Source organism: Thalassophryne amazonica, chromosome 10 (genome assembly GCF_902500255.1).
Source record: "Thalassophryne amazonica chromosome 10, fThaAma1.1, whole genome shotgun sequence".
NCBI classification, from domain to species: Eukaryota; Metazoa; Chordata; class Actinopteri; order Batrachoidiformes; family Batrachoididae; genus Thalassophryne; species Thalassophryne amazonica.
This window is the reverse complement of record NC_047112.1, coordinates 42,012,007-42,036,672: the sequence shown is the minus strand read 5'-3', so window position 1 is coordinate 42,036,672 and position 24,666 is coordinate 42,012,007. Positions and strand designations below refer to the sequence as shown.

Below are 24,666 nucleotides of genomic sequence, written 5' to 3'. Positions count from 1 at the left end.
TTCAACACTGCACAAAATTGCAGTTAAGTCATCTTTAAATCAACACTAATCATCGAACAGTTCACCTTTTGTGTTATGTGTTTTGTGTAAACTGCAGTTTACACAAATTTCCAAATGATATTTTAGAAATGTTGGGTTTGTTGAGGATGTTTTTTGTCTCCTGTCTTGTACAGTGATGATGTAATGATTGTGACGATTCTTTCTGACCAATTTTGGCGTTGCCTCAGCTCACATGGAGCCATGATGGAGGTGACACCAAAAACAGGACTAGGATAATATATTAAATTCCAAGTTTAGCCAATGAAAAACCAAAAAATGAAGACAGAGCCATTATATTATATATTATATTCCTCTCTAGCGGAAGCAGAGACTGTGGCTTGAGTTCACGGATGCATATTTGCATAGGGTTTAGGGTTTGCATAGGCTTTAGGGTTTTGTGGCATTGATTACTGTTGATTTTACCTGTAGTCACATCTCAGCTTTTCTATTGTGGAAAGTGAAATGAAATGTTTTATTAATCATCTGCACAGACAGTGGATTAATAATGATTACATAACTGCATTTAAAAAAATTCTGAATCATGTTACCATCATTGAAATTTTACAGTATAATCTATGAAATGTTTTTCTAATGCTAGAAATCAGCATCAAGAATGAAAACAAGTTGTTAAAGAGGCCATTACACACAAGTAATTAGGAAATAAAAGGACAAAATATACAGGTATGAAATAGTACCCTTTGTATAAAGACAGTAACTGAACGTGAATCATATTTCACAGGAAAAATTATGTTATTCGGCTGATTGATTTGACAGTTTTTGGACTAAATTACAGTAGATGTGGTGGTTTGAATTTACAGTTTGTCCCGTGTATTCTTTACGAAGCTCAGAGAAGCTACAGGCCCCAGATGAGATGACTGGCTCCTCTTCTGGGCCAGCTCGGCCTTCAGGGCCCTCAGCTCTGTGGCAGCTTGTTTCCTCAGCTACAGATGTTTGTGGGGGGAAAAGTTAGAAAATATGAGAAATATATATGAACAAACAAACATTTAATCTCAGGGTGTTTCTTCTAATTGTGATCATTTGTACAGCTGTATTTTGTCCCTGGTGCTGCATTAAAATAAAGGTCAACAAATTGGAAGGAACAGTTCCTCCTGCTAGTCAGACCATTCTGGTCTTAATCAAAAACCAATGCAAACAAAATGTTTTGGAGTAATGTCAGTCGTCCCATCCTTATTTATCACTGCTTATTCTGGGATGTTGAGAGTTGGCAGCAGGAGATCCTGGAAATAATTGTCCTTCGATAACATTGTCACATAAGGACTGTTGTGTGCTAAAGGACTGTCACGACAGCCGCCGCAAAGTAAGACTGTAGGTTGCTACAGTGACTCCCGCTCCGTGTGTGTCTGTGTGTCTGTCTGTGCTGTTGTTCGGGTTCGCTCAACATATTTGTCTGCTCGTGCCCTGTCTTAAATTAAAATGTTCTTCTTTAAACTAAAAGTAGCGTGTGGACATCACTTACTTTTACATGGTGTCAGAACCTGGTGACGGACATACAGCTTCAAGAAAATGGCGAAATAATCCTCCAGACAATTTCCACTTCAACCACACGACTAAATGGAGAAAATGGAAGCAATGTTTCCAGCACTTTCGCGTGACAACAAAACTAAACCAGGAGGACGGTGAGGTCCAAGTGTGTTCTGTACTATATGCCACGGCTCGAGGCTGAAAACATTTATTAAAACTTTCACTTTTGCGGAGGAAGCGAACCAAAAGAAGCCTGACGTCGTGTTATGAAAATAATTCATGAGCGCGCCTGTTTCCATCAAAGAGTACAGCGGCCCAGTGAGAAAGCAGAAATGTTCATCAGAGCTCTTTGCGACTTGTCAGAACATTGTGACATCCAGAGAGGAGCACATTAGAGACCGAACGGTTGTGAGAATTCATGACAAAGAGCTGTCCTGTAAACTACAGTTGGAGATGACGCTCAAGTTACCCCACAGCATGTGCAAAGGGGCTAGTCAAGCACACTGAGGAAGTGCACAAGCTTTTGGTGAGCTTGGGATGCTGAAGACGGAGCCTGTTAAAATACAGTTAACAGAGAACCCTGAGTTATATGCAGTGCACGCAGCGCGCAGAGTCTCCTTACCTCCCATACAGAAAGTCCTGCTATCCGTCCGTCTGCAGGAGACGATGGTGTAGCATCCAGTTTGTCTGCTTCTTTTTTTTTGTTTGTTTGTTTTTACACTCTTTCAATTAAATTTTTATTTATTGTATTTATATAATGCCAAATCACAACAAATCTGCCACAAATACAGAAAGTAAAAGAGGAAATACAGCATAGGGAGGAGAGTGGTGTCATTGAGAAAGTGACAGAGCCAACTGACTGGTGTGCACCAGTGGTGCCAGTCGCAAGGCGAAATGGCAAGGTGCGCATCTGTGTGGAGGCTGTAAAAGAGAGAGAGGTACGTCCTTCCAGCTGCTGAGGAAATCTCTGTAATGCTGACACACCGCCACATTACGTGGAGAAATGTGACTGGGGTGGAGTTTGAACCAGGAACCATCTGCACTGAAACCAAGTGCACTAATCGCTTGTCCACCACCCCTGAGTTTTAAGTCCCTTTGGCTGCCCTTGTTTTCACTCAGAGTCGCCGCAGCAGATCTTGGATCATTAGTTCATGAATGTGTTCATTCTAAAACAACCATCGATGCATCTTGATGCATCTTTTTTCTAAACAATTTCTTTTGTCCCACTGTCTGACAAATGTAAGTATTTTTAATCATCCACAGTAGGCAGAGGTGTGGCCAAGTAGTTAGTGCACTTGGTTTCAGTACAAAAGATTCCCAGTTCAAACCCCACCCCTGCTGCATTTCTCCATGTAATGTGGAGGTGTGTCAGGAAAGACATCCAGTGTAGAATTTGTGCCAAATCAACATGCAGATCCAAAGTGGATCTGCTGTGGCAACCTTGAGTGAAAACAAGGGGAACAGCTGAAAAGTTAAACTTTTTATGAATAAAGACAGTAAAATTCAATGAAAATATTCACTTGATAATTGCTAGTAAATGTTACTGGAGTTATTCTTTTAGAAAAACTAATATATTTTACTTATATATTCTCCTTGTAAAATTCACTTGGAATTTCTGAGTTAAAAAACTTTCCTAGGTTTTTTCAAGTAAATATCACTCCAAAATTTTCAGTGAAAATACCAGAGATTTAATGCTGCCACTATGTCAAACCTTCTTTGGCTGCATCTTTGCTTTTTGTCTGAAAATCACAGAAGATGACAACACAGTTCAACCCTGATCAACTCCAAAACACATACCAATTTCTGAATTTCTGCTGAGTATTTTGTGTTTTTGGAAAATGTCTGTCTGAATGTCTTTACAATATTTTCAAATCTATTCAGGAACGTTTACCTTTATTTCTGTTTCCAGCTTCATCTTGGCATCTTCTACTTTCCTTTTCAGGCTGTCGATCTCGTGGCTTTCTGTCATGATCTGGATGATGAGCTCATTCTGCAATTCACAGTTATCACCCCTTTATTTTTATTTTCTATGTATAAAACAATTAAATCACCCAGTTATTGAGGACAATGTTGTGTAAAAGCTGCAGAAAAATACGAATTAACCTTTGTAGATTTCCAAGGCTGTCTGGCTTTGCCTCTGCTGTCTCTGGCGTGGAGTTGTTGCAACAGTTTGTTGTAAAATGTCTCTAATCCTTCTTGCAAATGTTTCAGGTTGTCCTCCAGCGGTGCTGTTGCCTTCTTTGTCACAAAATATTTCTTTTTCCAGCTGTCACGGGCTTTAAATTGGTGAAGACAACAGCAGCAGAGTTTAGATTTGTGCCAAAATGAACCATTTTTTTCAGAAACTGTACTAAAATGTTTACTTGCTTGAATGAAAAATCCAACAACTAGAGAGTCATCAAAAAGTGTTTCGACTGTCCAGCATGAATTTAAAAGCTGATGTTTTGTATTTGGTGCGTCTGCCTATGACATAATAAAATCATCTGCGTTAATTTGTCTGTTTTTCTTTTAGAAAGATTATGTCAAAACTACTGCAGGGATTTTGATGAAATTTTCACCACAGATACATATTAGGCCATGGAAGACTCCATTAAATGTTGGAGGTGATCCGGATCCTGGATCAAGTGTCACATTGTATAGTCTTTGAAGGATTACGTCAAAACTACTTCACAGCTTCTCACCAAATCTGCACCACAGACAGATATTTGGGCATGGAAAACTCCACTGAATTTTGGAGGTGATCCGGATCCGGATTGGACGTCAGAAATCTCTGATTGCTCTTACTTTTTTTTGATGATTACACTTTCCAAGATGTTCCTCTGAAAGGATGGTTCTTATCTTTAATCAAGTTTCCACTTGTAATAGTTCAAGTTGTAAAAACAGTACCCCAATCTTAATTTTCATCCCCCGGACATAGTTTTGTTTTTGAGTGCAGAGTTTTAAATAGTTCCTGTATGAATGATGATGTGGACGTGTCCGTTTGACCTGAAATGACCCAGTTTTGCTTTTCACCGAGCAGATCCTCGGTCCATACCTTGGTTCTTACAGTGTCTGTTTTGGGCCAATAAGTCTTTGCCCTTTCTCAGCAGCTCCTGTCGTGTCCACTCCAGACATTTCCTCTCCTCTCTCATCACCTTGATTTCTGCCATGAGTTCCTCTCCTTCAAAGAGACGAGCTGTGTCAGGTGCATAAAAACGATGTTTGTTATTGTTCAGTAGGTGACAGATTGCTGGCTTACTGTTTTTCTGAACGTCTGCAGGTTTGTGGTCGTCCTCAGCTGCAGGTGGAGACGAGCACTGAACAGGCCGAGACAGTGCAGCAGAATTTTTTGTCACCTATGAACAGGCCAGAAATGATCATGTTTGTGTTGTTCATCACCTCCACTGGACTCAGCAACAGTGAATTAACATCCTCAGTCACTGTAAGACAGTGGACACTTCCTGCTCATTTTAAAAACACTTTGCACTGGCTGACATACCTCGACTTTGGATTCATTCCTGATGGACTTTAGTGTACATGTGGTTCTTGATTTGCTGAGACTGCAAAAAGACATAGTTATATAAAGCAGGAGTCATATTTGTACAATGTGCACTGTGTGTGTTTGTGTGTCAGATGCTGACAATAACAAATGATTAAACTTGAAAGATTAAACAAAAATCAAAATGTAGCCTACCTGTCCGTGACCCACGAGCCAGAGTCTCTGTCCTCCGAAGATTCTGCCTTTTCTGAATCTCCGCTCACTATGTTTTGTTTGTGGAGTTTTTTCTTTCTGCAGTTTTCCTCTTTCTCTGTTGTAAAGTTGCACAGGTGTAAAGCATCAGGATGGTTCGATTCCAAAGTGAGAAATCCACTGATTTATAACAGCTGATCTGATGACGATCAGCAGGAAAATATTTCACAAAATATGCATTTTATAGATATTAAACAATGTGCCTGAAGCAAACATGAGAAAAATCAATATTAGAAAATCAATTCACTGCTCTGAATGTGCTATTACATCGCCATAAAAGACCTGAAGCCACAGTAAAGGGAATTGATACCGAAATCTTATACAGTGTAAAATAGTTTGATTGATTCATTTGTATCATTTCACAAAATTTTTAATGTAGAAATTTCCTGCTTTTCCATGCTTTGAAAATATTGTATATTTAATAATGTAACAGCCAAGTGGCCTCTGTGTGCGCGTGTATGGGTTCGATCACGCAAAAACTGGGAAGAGCTGACATTTTCCATTTAGCATGCTTATGTATTTTGGGTCAAGGATGAATGCTGCAAAAACAGAAAGTTGATAGGACAAATATTTTTGGAGAAATTAGCAATTTTATCTAACCGATAAACAATGGATGCTGTGTTGCAATGCACTATGGGAGTTCAGGGTTTTGAGGTTTTACATGTTCTTGTGGTTTGTGTTAGTTTAACAGTGTTGTTAGTGTTATTGATTTAATGTGTTTTTGAAGTTCAATCGGTTTAGTCATGTTGGTATTACCATGAGTGAAATGTTTAGTGATGAGTGATTTTAAGTTCAATGTAAGTACATAATATAATTGTGAATATGTTAAAAAATACATGGATGACACAAGAAAATAAACACTTATTCTGTTGTGGTCCATTTAAAAAACAAATGGCAAAATAGAAGTAGAAATAAAATAAACAATGGTGTATATGATAACAAGAACCTAAAGAATTTATAAATACATTAAAATTCCACAATTAACAGGAAATAAAAGGGCTGAGTTCTTCCTCAAAAACTTGTTGAGGTCTAAGGTACTAAAAAACATTCTGGACTCACACATCATTCCAACTCATTATATAAGCTTTGATTAATTTATTACCACCCACTCTTCAAGTTTTTGACATATCCAAACTGATCCATGATACCTGGTATGCGAAATATAGGCCCAACACCATAGTAGGAGAAACATGCCCATATCATGATACTTGCACCACCATGCTTCACTGTCTTCACTGTGAACTGTGGCTTGAATTCAGAGTTTGGGGGTCATCTCATAAACTGTCTGTGGCCCTTGGACCCAAAAAGATCAATTTTACTCTCATCAGTCCACAAAATATTCCTCCATTTTTCTTTAGGCCAGTTGATGTGTTCTTTGGCAAATTGTAACCTCTTCTGCACATGTCTTTTATTTAACAGAGGGACTTTGCGGGGGATTCTTGCAAATAAATTAGCTTCACACAGGCGTCTTCTAACTGTCACAGCACTTACAGGTAACTCCAGACTGTCTTTGATCATCCTGGAGCTGATCAATGGGTGAGCCTTTGCCATTCTGGTTATTCTTCTATCCATTTTGATGGTTGTTTTCCGTTTTCTTCCACGCGTCTCTGTTTTTTTGTCCATTTTAAAGCATTGGAGATCATTGTAGATGAACAGCCTATAATTTTTTGCACCTGCATATAAGTTTTCCCCTCTCCAATCAACTTTTAATCAAACTGCGCGGTTCTTCTGAACAATGTCTTGAACATCCCATTTTCCTCAGGCTTTCAAAGAGAAAACAGGTGCTGGCTTCATCTTTAAATAGGGGACACCTGATTCACACCTGTTTGTTCCACAAAACTGACAAACTCACTGACTGAATACCACACTACTATTATTGTGAACACCCCCTTTTCTACTTTTTTTTTTTTACTAATAGCCCAATTTAATAGCCTTAAGAGTGTGCATATCATGAATGCTTGGTCTTGTTGGATTTGTGAGAATCTACTGAATCTACTGGTACCTTGTTTCCCATGTAACAATAAGAAATATACTCAAAACCTGGATTAATCTTTTTAGTCACATAGCACTACTATTATTCTGAACACTACTGTATTTATTTTAGATTTTGGATGGATTTTATCTGATACAAAAATTCACAAGGTAATTTGAAGGCACTTTGAAAAATTGTAATTGAGGCCCACCAAATAGGCTTTGTGATTAAAAGTGTTTTGTTTTAAATTCCAAAAAAAATTTAAAAAATAAAAAAATAATCATACATTACAGGCTTCATTTTCACCTTTGGTCTGTGAGTCAGGCTGGACCACCTTTAGATTTTTGGCCTTTCTGGAGCAAACTTCCTGCTCCACACATTCCGACTTTTTAGAAGAGAAGATGTCCTCCTCTGAAAAGCTGCACCTCTCCTCCTCCTCCTCCTCCAGGCCGGAGGTGGGAGGTGGCTGTTGAGAAGACAGGGGGTTGTGGGAGAATTTAACAGCCTCCTTTGTTCCCGCTGGCAGGCTGTAGGACTTGTGGTGGTCTGGGGAGATGCTGCCAGTTTCCAGGGTGAGAGACTGTGAACAAACACTGCTGTCGTTCTCCACCACGGGCAGCAAGTAAAGCTCGGGCTGTGGGGCCTGTAGGCGCACATGGGACAAACATGTGTTACCGGGACACCTCTGATCATATTCAGACTCAGCACAGATTTTGGGCCGAGAAATGGTTCAGATCAGAGAGGATATAAGAGTAAAAGTTAAAAAGACAAAGTCCACATCAGTGTTTGTACAATACCAAAAATAAATAAATACTGCACATAAGAATCCCATCCACCAACGAGAGGTGATCACCTGCATTTGTCTATTAGGATTATTAAAAGGTTTTCAGAGATTCTGAAGGAGGTCCGTGGAAAGGTCAGTCCAGTTAAGAGGAAGAACACAAGTCTTACGTGATGCTGAAAAGGATTCTGAATAAATTCTCTGTTTCCCTCCCAGGACTAAACCAAACCAACTTTTTTAGGTTCCTTAGATGACCCCAAAACACAATCAGGATGTTCCCAAAAATAAAAACTGGCCTCAAGCCAGTTATCCAAGATGGCGTCCAAGATGGCCGCTAAAATAGGGTTTTTCACTAAACCACCTTTAAACAACATATACGAGGTCTATTAGAAAAGTATCCGACCTTATTATTTTTTTCAAAAACCATATGGATTTGAATCACGTGTGATTACATCAGACATGCTTGAACCCTCATGGGCATGCAAGAGTTTTTTCACGCCTGTCGGTTACGTCATTAGCCTGTGGGCAGTCTTTGAGTGAGGAGTCGTCCACCCTCTCGTCGATTTTTTCATTGTTTAGGAATGGCTCAGAGACTGCTGCTTTGTTTGATAAAATTTTTTTCAAAACTGTAAGGCACAACTGAGTGGACACCATTCGATAAATTCAGCTGGTTTTCGTTGAAAATTTTAACGGCTGATGAGAGATTTTGGTCTGGTAGTGTCGCCGTAAGGACGGCCCACGGCACCTGACGGCGATCTGCGCTCTGAGGCAGCGTCATCTCGCTGTTTCAAGTTGAAAACTTCCACATTTCAGGCTCTGTTGACCCAGTAAGTCGTCAGAGAACAGAGAACTTTCAGAAGAAGTCGGCATGAGGAGTTTATGCGGACATTCCACTGTTAAAGGTCATTTTGTAAAGAAAGAACGTGTGGGCAGAGTCGCATGTCGGGTCGCACCCGACCGCGGGGGGTCGCGACAGGAAAAACACCTCCGTTGGAAACCTTAACGGACAAGTTGGAACATGCCCAAGCTGTTAAACAATTTCTCAGATACTCACTTGTTGAAAGCCATCAAAAGCCGCCTGAATTTTACAAATGGTTTTCAACACGGAGGTGTTTTTCCTGTCGCGGCACACACAGATTCGCAGCATCATCACGGAAACGATTGTGCGAATTTGCGTGCACGTTCTTTCATTACAAAATTACCTTTAACAGTGGAATGTCCGCATAAACTCCTCAAGCCGGCCTCTTCTGAATCTTCTCTGTTCTCTCACGACGTCCTAGGTCAACAGAGCCTTAAATTAGGATGATTTCAGCTCGTAACAGCCAGACGACGTCGCCTGGGAGCGCTGCGCGACGTCCCGCTCCGTGGGAAGTCCTTAAAGCGACAGAAACACCCCATAATCTCTCATCAGCCGTTAAACTTTTCACTGAAAACCAGCTGAATTTCTCGAATAGTGTCCACTCAGATATCCCTCACAGATCCTGAAAAAAGTTTGATAAAGCAACGCGCGCCGTCTCGAGCAGCGTCTCAAACAAAGGAATTCAGCCGAGAGGGCGGGACCAGTGCTCACTCAAAGCCTGCCCACAGGGAAATGACATCACCGACACGCGTGAAAAAACTCACGCATGCGCACGAGACATATGGTCCACAGTTTCCAAGTAGAGAATTTGCTGACTTAACCACTGTTACGATTAGCAGTTACAAAATGAACAGGCAGGAGCCAACTGGGAGGTAGATGAAAACACAGGAGATTTATTGTCCAAAACACGTGAGATAAGTCCAACGAACAAAGTACGAGTATTGGGTTTAACATGAGTCAGAAACAAACCCACAACAAAATCCAAACACACAGGTAACACAACAGCGCTATATAAATGAAATGAAAACGTAAGTAGCAGGTGTGGGAATTACGGGAGACCGGGATGTAACACACATGCTGACACTAACGTACAAAAGGAGACTCAAAACTCAACATAAACTCAGGGGTGAGTGGAACCAAAAAACATCAAGATAATAATGCAAAACATAAAAAGGGAGTCACAAAACAACCAACTACAAAACCAAGAAAACAAAGGCAACAAACATGGAACTCAAAAGTGTACAAGGTGCAAACAGGGAAACGTAAGATGATAAACTGAGGAACACATGATAAAGACATAATGACAAAAAAAAACAAAAAAAAACAGATATACAGAGATACGGACAGTGGACAGATCACTAGGACAATGACTAAACAGACCACCGACATAGACAGGGGACAGACCACAAGGATGACAAACACGGATGACTGACATAGACAGGGGAGAGAACACAAGGAATGTTAACAAAAGGACACAGACAGAAGACAATGACAATTAACACACGCACACAGACAGAGACTGACCACACATACGGACAGGGGAGAGACCACAACAGCCAGTGAATGGGGGTTCCAACATACAACATCCAGCCCAGATTATCCCAGAACAAATGGCGTCGCAGAAAACTCAGTGAAGGTTGTCAAAGGGCTCGTGAAGAAAGCACATGACGGAAAGTCAGATTTTCATCAGAGTATAATGACCTATCAAAGTGCACCACTACAGAATGGCCTATCACCAGCCCAGATGCTGATGGGATGGCGCATACGCACAAACCTGCCAATACAGGAGCACCTGTTGACACCAAAAGGAGCACACAAATTCAGAACTGATACAGTGTTAACTTTTGAGATTGAAATGTGTGTTAAAAATTATTGTGTGTTTGTTGTGTTCGGTTTTACAAAAAAGTGTATTTTTATTTATTTATTTTTAAGGGGGGAGATGTGAGCTTTGTTAATGTGTTGTTGTTAACTACATTTCCCAGAATGCTCAGGGGAGTGCCGAGGCTGCAGTGACGCTCAAGTGCCAAGCACAACTACTTACTTGACTTCTATTTCATTTCAGACAGAATGAATCAAAGATTTTTCATATCTGAAACATTTGTTTTATTTAGTGGGATTTTTTAAAAAATATTTGTGAAACAGGTGATTAGTTTAATTCATTTAGGATTTCTCAAAGAACTGATTCATTGGTTGAAAAGTTAAAAAATAATAAAAAAAGAACAACAACAAAAAGTCTGATTTGTACCATCACTGTGTGTACAATATTTTGGGGGACGTTTAAATCTGAAATGTTGATAAAATACATCAAACACAAACATGGAAACTTTGTTGTACATACATATGGTGGAGCGAACGTTTTCACTTTTAGATCCTTCTCCTGTTTGCTTTTGACCTGAAACATGAAGCAGATTTTGTGCGTTAGTGAAAGCGGGTTGTCCTTTGTGGTCTGACAGTGTTTGTGTGCAGCCTGAACAGTGAAGCTGTTAATCTGTCAGCGTTGTTCCTCACCAGAGCCAAACTGCGGCCCACACATTTCAGAAAGGAAAACCTGTTGATGCTCCTCTCTGCTCCGAGGAGAACATCCAGCTCGCTCCTCACGGCTCTCAGAGACACATCAGGATAAACCCTAAGAAAAACACATTTTTACATTATAGTGGCCGAGTGAACATCATCACAGTATCCATTCATCAAACACGTGCACTGTGCAACACTGCAGAAAGTCAACCGAAGCAGTGTCACAAGTCTCAAATTTAATGACCTGTTAGAGATGATATGACCAAAAATATGTTTATACGGTATATTTAAAAATCTCCAAATAAATCCATATGGTTGACTTAAATACAAAAAGTCCATATGGTTTATTTAAAACCCAAAAATTACACCATCTGGTGTATTTTTTTTAAATCCAAAAGTACCAAATGTGCATATTTGAACATCTCCAAATATGTCCATATGGTATATTTAAAAATCTCCAAATAAGTCCATATGGTTGGCTTAAAGACCCCAAAAAAAAAAAAAAAAAAAAATCCATATGGTTTACTTAAAAATCCAAAAATAAAACGATATGGTGAATTTAAAAAGCCAAATATAAAACAATGTGATGTATTTAAAAATCCAAAAATAAGTTCATCTGGTGTATTTAAAGAAAATCTAAAAATAAATAAAAAAATAAAAATCTGAAAATAAGCCTATGGTGTATTACATTTTAAATAAGACCGTGTGTGTGTGTGTGATACCATATACTCTATTTAAAAATCCAAAAATCACACCATCTGGTGTATTTTTAAAAAATCCAAAAATAAAACCATATGGTGTATTTAAAAAACAAATATAAAAGAATGTGATGTATTTTAAATCCAAAAATAAGTCCATCTGGTGTATTTAAAGAAAATCTAAAAAAAAAAAATGTATTTAAAAATCCAGAAATAAAACAATACGTAATTACAGCACTTTATGCTGTATAGATGTTATGCAGGATTTGTGCATCAGTTATTTGTGCATGTTTGCACGTTTGTGTTTTCATGTGCAGTTCCTCTCTGTATGTAGATATTTCTTTCTCTTGTCTGAATCTGAGGATTTGTACTCAAACATTTCCAGCAGTTTGACCTGATGAAGCCAGCAGACACGAAGCTCTCGATGGCTTCAGCAGGAACTTTATTGAGCTTCACATTCCACTGGTCATCTGGCACATACAGCACATGGAGCTCCACGATCTAAACAGCACCGCCATGAACACACAAATTATCTTACACAATTTACACCACAGTTTCATTTTTATTTATTAATGAATTTATTTTTATACATGAGGCTTAAGTATTTTTTGTGAACAAATTAAGAGTGGATGCTTTAACTGTTAATTTTACATCCATAAATGTAAAGTTTTCTGTTTAAAGGCTTTAATATAAACCTAGACCAGACTTTTACAAATTATATTTGATTTCTGAGGCACTTGAATTATCTTTACCTTGCAGCTTGATGGTCTCATCTCCTCAGCATGTGCCGCTGAATCACAAGGCAGGTCCATCATCAGTGCAGTTCAACACAAAGTAAAGAAGAGACGAACAGTTTGCACTGACTTTGTAAGTAATGTTTTTTTTGTCCTCTGAAGATGTCAAACCCCCTTGTGAAAATCCAGTGCAATCAGACGCTGGAGTTCTTTTTACGAGGATGCCAGCACTGGTTGCTCCGTTGCCAGTGGTGACAACTGCTGCAGAAACAAAGTTTGTCTCATCAGTGGTGCCAGTGCCATCAGTGGTGTACAGTGTATATATATATATATATATATATATATATATATATATATATATATATATATATATATATATATATATATATATATATATATATACTGTACACACACACACACACACACACACACACAGTGGTATGTAAAAATTTGGGTACCTCTGATAATTTTCATGATTTTCCTTTATAAATCATTGGTTGTTTGGATCAGCAATTTCAGTTAAATATATAATATTGCAGACAAACACACTGATATCTGAGAAGTGAAATGAAGTTTCTAGTATTTACAGAATATGTATAATAATTATTTAAACTAAATTAGGCAGGTGCATAAATTTGGACACCCTTTTCATTTTTTATTGATTTTAATACACTTAGCATTAATTATTGGAACACAAAATTGGTTTGGTAAGCTCACTGATCCTTGACCTCCTTACACAGATGAAGCCAATCATGAGAAACGGTATTTAAGGTGGCCATTTGCAAATGTTTGCCCTCTTTGCATCTCTTCTAATGAGGGGGCAACATGGAAGCCTCTAAACAACTCTCAAATGACCTGAAAACAAAGACTGTTCAACATCATGGTTTAGGGGAAGGATACAAAATGCTATGTCAGCAATTTCAGCTGTCAACTGTGAGGAGCATAGTGAGGAAATGGAAGACCACAGGCACAGTACTAGTGGAAAACCATGGTATAATCCTTACATATATACTAGCTGGGATACCCGGCGCTGCCCGGGTTAACCTGTTTTAGACATAAGCCAAATGCCAATCATTTTAATCAAAACAATTGCCCAACATTTGTTTTTGTAATGCTGATGTCTTATAAATATAATAGTTAATGGGCTAAGGTTTGTCCAGCAGAACTATAAGAGGTGGACTCCCCAAACTAAGTGGAAATACTTGGTTAAAAGACAAACACATTTGAAGTCCTTCATGCAGACTTTGTTTTGCAATCAAATTTATAACAAAATTACACACAAAAGGTAGGTAACAGTAAATGTAAATGTAAATATCAATGAATCAAAATTGAGGTAGAGGTGTATTTCACTGTTTTTACATTGCAATTTTACAAACATAAAATGAATGTATTCAGACAGGAAGGCAAACTGGATTGTACAGGACAGTCAGGTGCTTAACAGTTGAGAACATAAAGTAGCTGAAGAAAGGGATTAAATAAACCAAGATGGCCAACACATATACAGGGCTGGAAATTTGAATCTGCCTGGTCATACCCACAGCCTCAGCCTAAGCATGTTGTTGTTTGGATGGAGATTTGAATCTGCCTGGTCATACCCACATTCTCAGCCTAAGCATGTTGTTGTTTTGCTGAGTGTGCTGTGGCTGTGCTATGCTGAGTACTCTGTAGAAAAGGATTAAATAAACAGAGATGGCCAACACATATACAGGGCTGGAAATTTGAATCTACCTGGTCATACCCACAGCTGGCTATTTTGGGAGTAATTTTCAGTTCAACTTTTAAAAAAAATGGTACCAGTTTGTTCCCCATGTCATGACGATTCAGAATATATATAGTTTTTTAGGGCTACATATTATAGTTTGGGAGTTTATCCCAGACAGAGGTAGCCCTTTATATGACTGGGTGTGGCGTGGCAGGGAAAGTGGTAGGACACACAATGCAGACTCGCAGGCAAAGGCGTGGAGGTAAAAATAGGCTTTATCAAGAAACAGGCAATGGTTCAGTCCACAAAAAGGCAGTCAGCGGGGCAGCAGTACAGACAGACAAGAGGCAGATTCGTAGTTCAGTTCACAAGCTGGGGTCGGGTTCACGGCGTGGCAGAGATCGAGACAAACGAACAAGGTTCAAAAAATGAGGCAAACAGACTAAGACAAAAAGGCGAGGATGTGACACACGATCAACAAACTGGCAGAGGACAGAGGGAAAGTGAGGGCTTAAATACCAAGAGAGTAATCAGGCGTGATGTGAAGCAGGTGTGAGGAACATGCTGGAAGGGGCGTAGCCAGACAAGACAGGGCAGACAGGTGGATGTGACAGATGAAACTACTGATTGTAAGGGACCCCACCCACAACCAAACAGAGACAAGAACTGAAAACCACAGAAAATAAAAAGGTAGAAACTTAACTAAGACAGACCTCACCACGTGGCTAAAGTATAAGGGAAAAACAACTAATGACTACAGTGAAAGGCTGAGTGCAAACACAATGAGAAAAAATAAAAAGCAAAGACAAAACTAGAACTTACTGTTGGCAAAAATCAAATTAACAGATAATACACAATATGAAAAGCAAACATATAAGTAATACACTAATTATACAATAAATAATAAAGTGGCAAACAGGCAAATGACGAACTAGAAAAAAAAAGATAAGCAAACAAAACCAGAAGTTTTACAATGGTGCACAAAATAACAAACAGAACTTGATCTGATAAGAAACACTAGAAGATAAACAACAACCAAAACCTGTGACTAAAGCATAAAACAATAAATGTGAAAAACAGAACAAAACTAAGACTACAGCAACTAAAGTGACCAAGACTGAAAGCAAAACAATGAACAGTAAAGTAAAACCATAAATGTGCCAAGCAAATGATACACAGAGAATAAATGAAACAAAACCAATTAGAACCGAAGCATGACCGTGGAAACTTGACGTGACATGACAAAAAAAAGGCTCAGAGCGTGGCAGAGGAACAGGGTCCCAAACTATACCAACAGGCCCTTAAGGGCCAGATCATGACTATATATATATATATATATATATATATATATATATATATATATATATATATATATATATATATATATATATATATATATAACATTGGAGGTATTTTATTTTTATGGTAGCTGTGGCTTTTTAAATTTTTTTTATATTTTAATTAAAAGAGTGGTTAGTTTTTATTTTTATGGTAGCTGTGGCTTTTTAAATTTTTTTTATATTTTAATTAAAAGAGTGGTTAGTTTTTAATTCATGTTTTTAATACATTAAACAATGTTATCCTGATGAATTATCAGGTTTAATGGCAGTAAACCCGTAATTTCACCTTAAGAGCTGAGGACACAAAAAACTGTGTAAGCTAACAAAAGCTAACATCCACACTCTTACAACCGTCTACTTGAAAAATTTTAGCAAGCGAACTCAACAAATGTTTAAGATTAGGCTTAAAACTTTCCTTTTTGCTAAAGCTTATAGTTAGGGCTGGATCAGGTGACCCTGAACCATCCCTTAGTTATGCTGCTATAGACGTAGACTGCTGGGGGGTTCCCATGATGCACTGTTTCTTTCTCTTTTTGCTCTGTATGCACCACTCTGCATTTAATCATTAGTGATCGATCTCTGCTCCCCTCCACAGCATGTCTTTTTCCTGGTTCTCTCCCTCAGCCCCAACCAGTCCCAGCAGAAGACTGCCCCTCCCTGAGCCTGGTTCTGCTGGAGGTTTCTTCCTGTTAAAAGGGAGTTTTTCCTTCCCACTGTAGCCAAGTGCTTGCTCACAGGGGGTCATTTTGACCGTTGGGGTTTTACATAATTATTGTATGGCCTTGCCTTACAATATAAAGCGCCTTGGGGCAACTGTTTGTTGTGATTTGGCGCTATATAAAAAAATTGATTGATTGAAATGTACATATTGCTAACACAAATATTCAAACTGTTTTCTTATTTACATATTAACGTACCTTGTTCCAGGGCAGCACGGTGGCTTCATGGTTAGCAGTGTTGCCTCACAGCGAGGTCGTGGGTTCAATTCCCGTGGCCTTTCTGTGTGGAGTTTGCATGTTCTCCCCGTGTTTCCTCCCACATCCAAAGACATGCGGGTTAGGTGAATTGGAATCTTTAAATTGTCTGTAGGTGTGTGTGTGGGTGTGTCTGTGTTTGTCTGTTTGTAGCCCTGCGACAGACTGGCGTCCTGTCTTGGGTGTACCCCGCCTTGTGCTCTATGACTGCTGGGATAGGCTCCAGCCCCCCGCGACCCATAACTGGACTAAGCGGTAGAAGATAGATGGATGGATGGACCTACCTTGTTCCTCTAACAAGGGGCAGCTAAGAATTAAATACATTTTCATTTCGCCCCGTCACTTTTCTTTCACCCTCTTAATGATGTTACGCTAACTCGCACCAACAGTTAAAAACAGGACATGTTCTCTGCAAAATAAAAGCATTGAATCTCAAACAGGAAGTTAACCGTAGCTGACAGCAAATAAAGGCAATAATTGCCAAATTAAAATACAAGCAAAGAAATAAATGTACTTAGGGTTATTTACACTCCCACCAAAATTATGAGTGTTGGGTTTTATGAAGACAACAACGAATGATTTTCTCTGGAAAATAACCCTTATTAAGAACTTTCTAACAGCAACACCAGTTTCTGTACTGGACGCTCTACAACTGATAGCTTACTGGAGCACTGACCTTTGTTATTTAGTCTCTTTTCTCCAAGTGAGATCTTTACTCTTCACACAAGTCCATCCTTTCCACTGACAGTCTCTATAACTCTTGCAAGTCTCCATTTGCCTCTGGGCACTGATTCATCTACGTCCAACACATCACCACCTACTTTTAGATTCCTTTTTGGTGAGTGCCACTTTTGCCTTGAAATGATGCTGTGAACGTATTCCTTTCTCCAGCGGCTCCAAAACTGCTCTGCCAGGTACTGCACATGGCCCCACCTCTTTTTGCCATATAGGTCCTTCTTTTGAAAAGTGCCAGGTCGGGGCAGCGGTGCGCTGGATTTCATGTGGAGCAGATGATTGGGAGTAAGCAGTTCCAAGCTGTCAGGGCTGTTCAAGTTATCTACAGTCAAGGTTCTGCTGTTGACTATAGCCATGGCTTCATACAATAAAGTCCTTAATGAAGCATCATTGAGTCTACCATGAGCAAGTGACAGAGAGGTGTTCAGCATGCTTCTGACAGTTTTTAATCTGACGCTCCCACACTCCCCAGCATTTTTCTATTCACTCACCGTAGCTGGTGCATTTGACTTGATATGTTTAGCTCTTTTTATGAGACGTGCTACAGCTCTGATTACTTTGGACCATGACGAGAACTTACTTAGACGTTCAGCAAGACTCGCAGTGTCTGTGACTTTGGTTAACATTGTCTGTATTTTTCTGAGTTCTGGATCTCCCAGGATCAGGTCCAGCTCAACAGTTTGTGGTGTGAACACTTCATTTTCCCACAAAAAGCCAAGACCAGTGAGCCAGCTAGACTTAATCAACTCATCGACAGTTACACCCCTTGAAGCACTGTCAGCTGGGTTCACTTCTGATGGCACATAAAACCATTGCTGAGGGCTTGTACTTTGATCTTTTGGACCCTGTTGGCTACAAAAGTATGGAAACGACGTGCATCATTGTTTATGTAGCCTAGTACCACCTTTGAGTCCGTCCAGAAATATTCTTTTACATCATAACACAATTCTTCCTGCAACATGTTGCTGACTGAGACTGAAACTACAGCTGCTGTTAGTTCAAGTCTGGGGATTGTGGTCAGTTTGGTTGGAGAGACTCGAGCTTTTGCCATTACCAGAGTGCAGTGAATCTCATCCTTCGCGTTTTTAGCTCTCAGACAGCTGCATTGTCCATAACCACTCAAGCTCGCATCTGAAAAGTGGTGCAACTCTATTTCTTTAGGCTCGCCAAAACTAGCAGGTAGATAACAGCGAGGTACGTTTATCTTTTCCAGATTTGCAAAGTCATTTTGACAACTCTCCCACCTTGGCTTGAGTGTGCTTGGTAGGGCGTCATCCCATCCAATACCATGTCGGCACATTCTTGCAAGATTCTCTTTCCATTTAGTACATATGGTGCTAAGAATCCAATCGGGTCAAAGACTGATGCAACAGTGGATAGGATGCCTCTGCGTGTGGCTGGCTGGATTTTTACCGTGTTTTCAAATCTGAAACAGTCCTTTTCAATGTTCCATTGAATGCCTAATGCTCTTTCTTGGGGCATCTCTTTAAAAGTTAAGTCCTTTGTGTTTGTGTTTACAGCACATTCTGATGGAGGGATGCTTTGCAAAACAGTGTGATCATTAGAAATGAACTTGTGGAGACGGAGGCTGCCTTTGCTACAAATTTCTCTGGCCTCCTGTGCCAACTGTATTGCTTCTTCCACTGTGCTTGCGCTTGTAACTCCATCATCGACATAAAAGTCTTTCTCAATGAACTGTGAACCTACTCGGTGTGAGTGGCAATGCTCTTTGGCCAAGTATTTCAGTCCGTAATTCGCACAGCCTGGAGATGATGTCGCACCAAAAAGGTGTACCTTCATTCTGTAGGTTTGAGGTTGTGTGTTTGTGTCACCATTTTTCCACCAGAGCAAACGTAGATAGTCCCTGTCTCTTTCATCGACGTGAAACTGATGGAACATCTTTTCTATGTCGCACATTAAAGCAACAGGATGTTGCCTGAACCTTAAGAGAATTCCAGTCAGATTGTTTATTAAGTCTGGCCCTTGGAGGAGATGATCGTTGAGACTTGTTCCGTTGTGTTTGGCTGAACAGTCGAATATGACACGCAGTTTTGTGGGCTTTTTGGGGTGGTAAATCCCATGGTGGGGGATGTACCACTGCTCACCTTATATTCCTTCGTTGTGTACCTCTTCAATGTCTCCTCTTTCAATTATGTCATTCATGTATGCAACATAGTCTTTTTTATATTTCTCATCCTTGTTGAACTTTCGCTTTAAGTGGTCGAGTCTGATTTCTGCAAGCCTTTTGTTGTCTGGTAAGTGTGGCCTATGTTTGAATGGAAGAGGCATCTCACAGTGTCCTTGTTCATTTTTCTTTACTCCTTCCTTGAGTTTGTCCAGAAAAATGAGATCCTCTTGCGAGACTGTTTTGTCATTTGTCTTTGTATCCTTAAAGTCTGACTCAAGAACAATGATCGCGTCCATTGGTGTTACAGGAGGCAGTTCTTTTACTGTAACTCTGTGGCACACAATTGTTTCAGTTTTATTTGACTCTGATGTGGAGCCACCAACAATGCTCCACCCTAGATCTGTCTGGATTGCAAATGGCTCCTTGTCCTTTCCGAGTAGAACCTGTTTTGGAGCTAGAGTTCTGGGACAGTTAAATCCAATGAGTAGTCCAACATCACAGCTCAGGAGAGGTGGCATTTTATCAACAATCTCTGACAGATGGGGCCATTGCTTTGCTGTTTCATTCGTGGGTATGTTATCATAGTTAAATGGGATATAATCCTTTGTGTAAGAGGGCAGAAGGTCAATGTGAACATCTGAGTTATAACCTCTCACACGCAACCCTGATACACTCTGACTCTAGACAGTCATGTGAACTCCCAGCATTGTGGTTAGTTTTAGCTTAACTGGATGGGAGTCTGCTTGTAACTGGTTAGTTACCTCTTCGCTGACAAATGTTTTGTCACTTTGTGTGTCTAATAAAGCATACACTAATTGCTCTTTAGACGGACTCTGGGCGGTAGAGACCCACACAGGGACAGTCATGGAGGTATTACCTGATTGACCCACTTTTGTAACGTTCAGAGCCGAGTCACGTTTGTAGGACTCTGTCTTTCATTTACCCTGTAATTCTCATTGTGCAAACAAGTGGGGTGTCTGCCTTTGCAAGTATCACGTGTGGCGATGACGACACTCTTTGGCATTGTGACCCACCTTTAAGCACCCGTAGAACAGTTTATTGTCCTTTACAAATGTTCGTTTGTCGTCAAGTGACTTTTCTGAAAAGCATCAGCACTTTGACAACTGATGCTTCTCATCTTTGCAGAACATGCAGGGTACCTTTATGTTACATGACTTTTCCTTTTCTGCACGTACTGTGGCTTGTGTTGTGAAGACTTGGGTCATAGATCTGTTTGGTTTCATCTCTTTTGCGTGTCTTTTTTCCAGAGATGAATTGCATGAATGGAGTACATATGAGGAAGTCACAGGATTACATGCAATTTCTGCCTCAAGTGCTACAAACTCTGCAAAATCCTTGAAAGAGGGGAAATCTTTGCCTTCCATGAGAGCGTCTGTGACCTGACAATTCCAACATGATGCAAGCCATTCTGGGGCCTTTTGTAATAACTTTTGGTTCTCCTCACAATCACTTATATCTCCAAGCCCTTTGCGTGTGGTGTTGCTTGAAGACATGTGGTGAGAAAGTCAGAAAATGTCTGTAAACCTTCTGCATCCTTTGAGTCTCTGAATGCCTTTTGAACAACAAAAAGGCTGACCGTAGCATTGGTCAAGCCTTTTCCATGCATCTTTGTATGCCTCTTCATCACTGCAATAAAATATGCCCTCAAGACATTTAAGTGATTGACCAGTGATGTACCTTTTTAACAAGTGCAGTTTATCAGCAGGAGATATATCTTTACAGTCCACCAGAGAGATGAATAAAGCCTTCCATTCTATGTAGGTGATGGGATCTCCACTGAACACAATGGGCACTGGCACTGGGATTCTGTTTACAGCTATACTATCTTGGATAGCTTTAGCCAGCTGGGAAATGTCTGTGGGAGATGATGGAGTGACAACTTGAGACTGTGGATGTTGTACAGGATTGTTGACAGGAATGGGTGCATATTGTTGCATGAGTGGGTGATATGACCCTGTATAGAGTGCTGGGGCTGGTTGTGCAAAGCTTTGGTTGACAGAAGTCCCATTGTTCTGTAACATGAACTGACTGTCCATATCAACTTTCAATTGCTTGTCGGAAATCTCTAATTTTGCACGTGCAGCTTGCCTTTCCTTTTCTGCTTGTAAATGCTCTAGTTCAGACCTTTGCGCATCCAATTCCCTCCTGTGTTGCTCTTCAATTTCTCTTATTTTTTCCCTTTGTTTGATTTCCTCTTGTGTGATTTTATACTGAGCTTCCTTTGCAGCTAATTCTGCGGCTGCATCAATTCTTTTGGCAGCAATGCTTGCTTCAGAGTGGTAACTTGACTGTGATGCAGTACCAAAGATGAACTTAGCATGTTCATGAGCTAAGAGCTGATGGAGGCGGTGCCTTTCTCGATCTGTATCATACTCATCTATGGCTGCTAAACGCTCAGAAATGATTTTCATGTTGTTTGTCACTGATTCACAGGAGTCCATTTTGCGCCTTATGACAAGGGATGGTGCATTACGCTCTCTCAGTTCGCTGTATACTTTTGTCATGTCATTTACTGTTTTTTCAATATCATCGGCCATTTCTGCTAATTGTGAATCTGATAGATCACTTTTCAAGTCTTCTCTGCATAGTCTGACCTGGCCTTTTCAATGTTCATAAATGGTTAACAGTTTTTTCTCTTTTGGTCTGTTCATCCCTTTGATATGCGAGCATTTTCTCTGTGGGGACACTAGGCCGTTCTGATCGTCAATATTACGTTCATCTTCTATATTTTCCATTTTGAGAGCAATTGCTTGTCACAAATATCCTTAAACCGTTGCTGCAGCTCGCTGCTCTGCTCCGTTGCCGTGCCGTTCCTTGAGATTGCAGGCAGCTTGTTGTAGCTCGTGGCGTGAAGCGCTCTCCCTCCGATTAGGCCTCGTGCTTCACCTGGGCGACAGGTTCTTTGCTCCTCCAGGAGAGGCAAGCTCTTACTGGAGCATACCCCCCGTCGTGTTGAAGGACGAGACTTTACTGATGAATGATCAGGTTTAATGGCAGTAAACCCTTAATTTCACCGTAAGAGCTGAGGACACAAAAAAAACCTGTGTAAGCTAACAAAAGCTAACATCCACACTCTTACAACCGTCTACTTGAAAAATCTTAGCAAGCGAACTCCACAAATGTACATATTGATAACACAAATATTCAAACTGTTTTCTTATTTACATATTAACGCACCTTGTTCCTCGGGGCAGCTAAGAATTAAATACATTTTCATTTCGCCCCATCACTTTCCTTTCACCGTCTCTTAATGCTGTTAAGCTAACTCGTGCCAACAGTTAAAAACAGGAAGTGTTCTCTGCAAAATAAAAGCATTGAATCTCAAACAGGAAGTTAACCGTAGCTGATAGCAAATAAAGGCAATCAACGCCAAATTAAAATACAAGCAAAGAAATAAATGTACTTAGGGTTATTTACAGGCGTCCTGTCCAGGGAGTAGCCCGCCTCATGCCCTGTGATTGCTGGGATAAGCTTCAGCGCACATGGACTTGCAAACAAGTCAGGTCACTAGTGTGGTCTTGGAGGCTACCACCCCCCATCACCCAAAGACAGTTTTGAATTTTTAGGGGCTATCAGGGCTGAACTGGCATCTGAAAAGGACCCGGGCATTTTTTTGATCACCTGAGAGCCCAGCACCGTTATACGAGGTTTGTTAGAAAAGTATTGTACCTTTTTATTTTTTTCCAAAAACGATATGGATTTGATTCATATGTTTTTACGTCAGCCAAGCTTGAACCTTCGTGCGCATGCGTGAGTTTTTCCACGCCTGTTGGTTGCGTCATTCGCCTGTGGGCAGGCTTTGAGTGTGCACTGGTCCACCCCTCTCGTCGTTGTTTCATTGCGAAGAAATGGTGGAATGATTTGGGCTTTTTTTCCATCAGAATTTTTTCAGAAACTGTTAGAGACAGGCAGCTGGAAACCATTCGAAAAATTTATCTGGCTTTCGGTGAAAATTTTACGGGCTTCACAGAGAATAAGGAGTGTTACTACAGCTTTAAGGACGGCCCACAATGGCGCACGGCGCGCCGCGCTCCGAGCCGCCATCGAGAGGCAGAAACCACCACATCATTTCTAAATGGATCGCTGTGTGGAGCCGGGACCGTCGTGTGCAATTTATCTGGTTATCACAAGAGCTGGACATCAGCCATTTTCCGGCAGATTTCACTTTTAACAAGAGATTTTGTCATGGAAAGCCGCGCGGAGGCTTCGCGCGTAAAGACCGATTCGCTGATGAAGCGAGACAAAGGAACACCTCCGTTTCGGAGTGTTAGAGGACAAGTTGGGACATGCCCAGCTCTCCACAATTTCTCTTATACTCACTCGACTGGTAAGCACTGAAAGCCGAGTGAGTATAAGAGAAATTGTGGAGAGCTGGGCATGTCCCAACTTGTCCTCTAACACTCCGAAATGGAGGTGTTCCTTTGTCTCGCTTCATCAGCGAATCGGTCATGACGCGCGAAGCCTCCGCGCAGCTTTCCTTGACAAAATCTCTTGTTAAAAGTGAAATCTGCCAGAAAATGGCTGATGTCCAGCTCTTGTGATAACCAGAGAAATTGCATATGACGGTCCCGGCTCCACACAGCCATCCGTTTAGAAATGATGTGGTGGTTTCTGCCTCTCTATGGTGGTTCGGAGCGCGGCGCGCCGTGCGCCATTGTGGGCCGTCCTTAAAGCTGTAGTAACACTCCTTATTCTCTGTGAAGCCCGTAAAAATTTCACCGAAAGCCAGATAAATTTTTTGAATGGTTTCCAGCTGCCTGTCTCTAACAGTTTCTGAAAAAATTCTGATGGAAAAAAAGCCCAAATCATTCCGCCATTTCCTCGCAATGAAACAACGACGAGAGGGGTGGACCAGTGCTCACTCAAAGCCTGCCCACAGGCGAATGACGCAACCAACAGGCGTGGAAAAACTCACGCATGCGCACGAAGGTTCAAGCTTGGCTGACATAAAAACATA

At 40.5% G+C, this 24,666-nt stretch overlaps 1 protein-coding gene across 1 annotated transcript; it reads right to left on the bottom strand.

The window, feature by feature from the left end:
• Window positions 1-644: 644 nt before the first annotated feature.
• Window positions 645-12,911, bottom strand: spata1 (spermatogenesis associated 1). The gene is made up of 12 exons (XM_034179914.1): window positions 12,828-12,911; window positions 12,470-12,576; window positions 11,372-11,489; window positions 11,202-11,255; window positions 7,530-7,866; window positions 5,195-5,309; window positions 5,000-5,060; window positions 4,760-4,856; window positions 4,556-4,681; window positions 3,625-3,797; window positions 3,413-3,511; window positions 645-980 (listed from the first exon to the last, which is right to left on the bottom strand). Exons 1-12 carry the CDS (start codon window positions 12,888-12,890, stop codon window positions 852-854), a joined length of 1,479 nt encoding a protein of 492 aa, XP_034035805.1. The 5' UTR covers window positions 12,891-12,911; the 3' UTR covers window positions 645-851.
• Window positions 12,912-24,666: the final 11,755 nt, after the last annotated feature.

What these genes read in the sequence shown, in the direction of transcription:
- spata1 (XM_034179914.1), bottom strand. Translation starts at nt 12,890, where the DNA reads ATGATGGACCTGCCTTGTGATTCAGCGGCACATGCTGAGGAGATGAGA. An exon ending in TGGGCCGCAGTTTGGCTCTG is followed by an intron (nt 11,256 to 11,371) that starts GTGAGGAACAAC and finishes TTCATGTTTCAG; the next exon opens with GTCAAAAGCAAACAGGAGAA. An exon ending in CAGACACTGTAAGAACCAAG is followed by an intron (nt 3,798 to 4,555) that starts GTATGGACCGAG and finishes ACCAATTTAAAG; the next exon opens with CCCGTGACAGCTGGAAAAAG.